Source organism: Apaloderma vittatum, unplaced genomic scaffold, assembly GCF_000703405.1.
Source record: "Apaloderma vittatum isolate BGI_N311 unplaced genomic scaffold, ASM70340v1 scaffold3495, whole genome shotgun sequence".
NCBI lineage: Eukaryota > Metazoa > Chordata > Aves > Trogoniformes > Trogonidae > Apaloderma > Apaloderma vittatum.
Genome location: NW_009716326.1, coordinates 47,436 through 50,964, shown reverse-complemented (window position 1 = coordinate 50,964; position 3,529 = coordinate 47,436). Strand labels below are relative to the sequence as shown.

Here is a 3,529-nt window from a genome sequence, read left to right as displayed (position 1 = left end):
ATTTTTTGCCTTTCTGTATTTTCCCATATCGTTTCTTTCCACCATCTTAGACAGTACTAGAAGAGTCTGGTTTACATCTGCAGAGGGCATTTCAATCTATTTAGTGACTCAGGACATGCCGTACTGTTTCAGCGAGACAAATGCTTTAAGATGCGTCATATCCTCCTCTTGCATTTCTACTTTGTCGGTAGTCAGGATTGTCCTGCAGATGGTCACATTTGGGACTTCAGTGGTACACAGCTCCAGTGCTGCTCCTCATTCTCAGGGCACGAGTCATTTTAAATGTGGTTGTTGGTGTGACTTCACGTTCATCTTGCTTGGAAGAGCTGACCTGTTACTGATGTGCAAAATCCTTCTGCTTTTACCTAGGCGGAGTGAAGCTCCAGGCCGACCTCACTCGTGGCATTCAACCAAACTAGCGGAGAACCAACCCGATCCCAGCATGATGCAAATATCTCAGGGTACGCTTGGCACCCCTTGGCATCAGTCCTACCACTCCAGGTAAGCACTCCCCAGCTACAGTCCTGTGCTGCGTAGCCAAAGGCGCAAAACAGCGTGCGCTTTTAATTTAGTATCATTTGCTGTGTTTTCACCCAGGGTTAGGATTAGAGTTAGGGAGGCTTCGCTTCCTGTTTGGTTACCTGGCTCAAGTGGCCATCTTTTCCTTTTTTAGGTCCTCTGTGAGGTTATTAACAGCTGGGAAATTAATTGCTCTAAAAATCCCCCTTCTAAAATTGCTCTGAAAATCCCCACTGTCAGGATGTTAATGCAGCTTTCTGCAGATGCGGATGAAGGAGCTGGAGTCCTGCTCTGCATCCTCTGGATTGCCTGTATATGTTTTCTCAGCAAAAGAAAAGAAATCAAAAGTCAGAATTAGCCTATTAAAAAAAAAAACAAAAAAGGAAGAAAAGGCTGTGGGTAGCAGGACATCAGCATAACTGAGCCGCTCTCAGCATCACCGACGATACTCCCAGGGTGAGAAGTTCAACAAGGGATTTCCTGATTTTGGCAATCGCTTTCTGCAGGGGTCAGCTTGGTCATAATTGTATGTGCACGGCTGTTTCTCCAAGAAGTTAGTGAAGTGATTTATCAGTTTTCAAAATACTAAACTAATAAGTTTAATTCTGTCAGGTACCCTGAACAGCCCAAAAAGGTACTTGTAGGTAAGTCCAGGAGCAGCGTGAGCGGGGAACGAGTTTAAATTCTGCTCTTGGAGTGTTTTCCCTGGAAAGGCAGAAGGATTTCAGGAGCAGGAAATTCTCCTTAGAGCCACTGGGATTTGAGCATCATTTCTTCTAGAGATGAGACTGAGCCTTGGCAGTTGGGAGCACAAAAGAAAACAGCATTAAAAAAAGCAAGGAGATGGTTGCAGACAAAATGTATGTTTGTCCCTGGCCTTCAGCACGGATGATGCTGTAGCATTTTCTTTTCCCACCCCGGGGCTTTGCCTCCCAGCCACAGCTCCTGGCAGAAGCTTTGGCAGCACTGCTCTGTCTCCTGGGTGCTCGAAGAGGAGCACGGGGAACATCTAGTGGCCAGCGAGCCAGGGCTGTGCTGGGCATTGCCGGGGAGATACTTATTTGAAACTAAAACAGCGCGGTGCATTTAAATGAGTAAACCAGCTTTATCCTGAGACTGGCCATATCTCTTTCTCTCTGTCTCTGTGTTCCTCTGCATCTTTCCGCAGAGCTGCTGCTTTTTCCCCTCACGGACAGGCTTCCATCTGCCTTTCCTCATTCTTAGCAGCCTTCTTCCCCCAGCTGTCCTTTGGGCTTGGTGCTCTTAATCCAGCACAGTGGAAGTGACTGTGGCTGGGATATGATCCAGACCCAGATTTAGGCTCTTCAGCAGACACTTGCTAGGGAAGGGGTTACCAAACACCTGCTGCTTCCTGGATCCCCAGGGCTGCTGGGCATCCCCAGCTCCCTCGCTGCACAGAGCAGATTTGGTGTTGTTATCCCAGTGGGGCAGAAAGGGAACTTGCCTTTACCTGTGCTAGTTGAGGCTGTGGCTTGCACCCGGGCAAACTCAGCTTCATCTCCATGCCTGCTGCCAGCTCTGAGCCCTGCCCTGCCGCCCTTCTCAGGGGACAGCAGCCTTTCCTTTCCTGGTGCTTTCCTGTGGCTCTGCCAGGACAGTGCATGTAGCTGCACAGGGAGTTAGAGAAAGCACTATCTAAGGGAAGGGGAGCTGTGAACAGGAGGAAGAAAAGGGAAACCTTCAGAGTAAGCTCCTCAGTCCTCTGAGCTTTCTTGAATCTGGGAGGAGAGATTAGCCAGGGGAACTCCACAAAAGTTTGTGTTATCCCCTTGTGAGGTGTAGAAAGAGCTGTGGCCAGCATTTATTTGACCGATCGAAAGATCTCTGACTCTCAACTTAAACATGTCTGTGGTGGCCACAAGTCCTGTTTGGACACGTGTGTATCTCGGACCAGGTGCCAAGGTGTCCCTGCACCTGCTGAGCTACATGAGGAGGCAGCTGTGGAGACTTCCTGGCGTATTCTCAAACTGTTCCTGTTGCTGCACCCCCGCTTGCCTCCACACACAAACACATGCATCTCTTCTCTGTCTTGTCAGTTTAGTTTTCTTGCAGCAAACAAACTATCCTTGGGGCAGCTAAATTTCCAGGAAGCTTGCCAGGGCATAGCCTTCATCTCCATAAAAAGAAGTGAAACAGGAAAAAAAGTAAGAGATTAGATTCCCCCCAGAACACCCCTTGTGCTCCTGTCCTCCTCCTCAGTGGCGTCGGTGCTCATTCAGCTTTCCAAGTGCTTTGGATAGGTTTGATGGGTGGGGTTGATCCTCGCTGGCTCCAGAGATGCACTGTCTTTCTGTCTGTATTTCCCTCCCACCCTTTTGTGGTAAATAAGAGCCATGTGTTGCAATGTCAAGCAGTTCCTCTTTGTGAACTGGAATGACTGCAAACAGGGGATGGAGTAAGGCCCAAATATGGGTTTTCATCTGCACTTCTCAAAACTAAACATCGTGCTTCTGAGCTCACTTATAAGTTGTTGTGCCTCTCCTCTGCTGACAGTGAGTTTTCAGTCTTCTCTCGCTCTTCCCCAGCTCCTCAACCAGCGATCTCTCTGGCTACGAGCATGGCTATCTGAGGAGAAGTCCCGATCAGTACAGTTCCCGGGGCAGCATGGAGAGCTTGGACCACTCCTCCCCTGGCTACCACCCTTGTCACCTCTCCCCGGCCAAATCCACCAACAGCATCGATCAGCTCTCCCACCTCCACAGCAAAAGAGACTCTGCCTACAGCTCCTTCTCCACCAACTCCAGCATCCCCGAGTACCCCGCTCCACCCTTCGGCAAGGAACACTCCTGCTCCACGGACAGCATGCAGCCCCGAGGCGGCTCGCAGGAGGGGATGCGGCAAGCTGACATCAGGTACGTCAAGACAATCTATGATGCCCAGAGAGGGATCTCGGAGGAGTACGAGGTGAAGTCCTCCGCCTTGCTTCCGAGCTGCGAGACCCGGGCCTCGCTGGACGGCCGCGGCCACGGCAGGCTCCCCGGCGTGAGCC

The 3,529-nt window shown here is 50.4% G+C and overlaps 1 protein-coding gene across 1 annotated transcript in view; it reads left to right on the top strand.

The window, feature by feature from the left end:
- The first annotated feature begins 442 nt into the window (after positions 1–442).
- The window catches only part of SHROOM3 (shroom family member 3), a 21,226-nt gene continuing 18,139 nt past the window's right edge, over positions 443–3,529 (top strand). The window contains 3 exon segments of the mRNA XM_009869476.1: positions 443–501; positions 3,066–3,527; position 3,529. The exon segment at position 3,529 is cut by the window's right edge and continues 1,200 nt beyond it. Of these exon segments, the coding sequence (XP_009867778.1) occupies positions 443–501; positions 3,066–3,527; position 3,529 (522 nt within the window).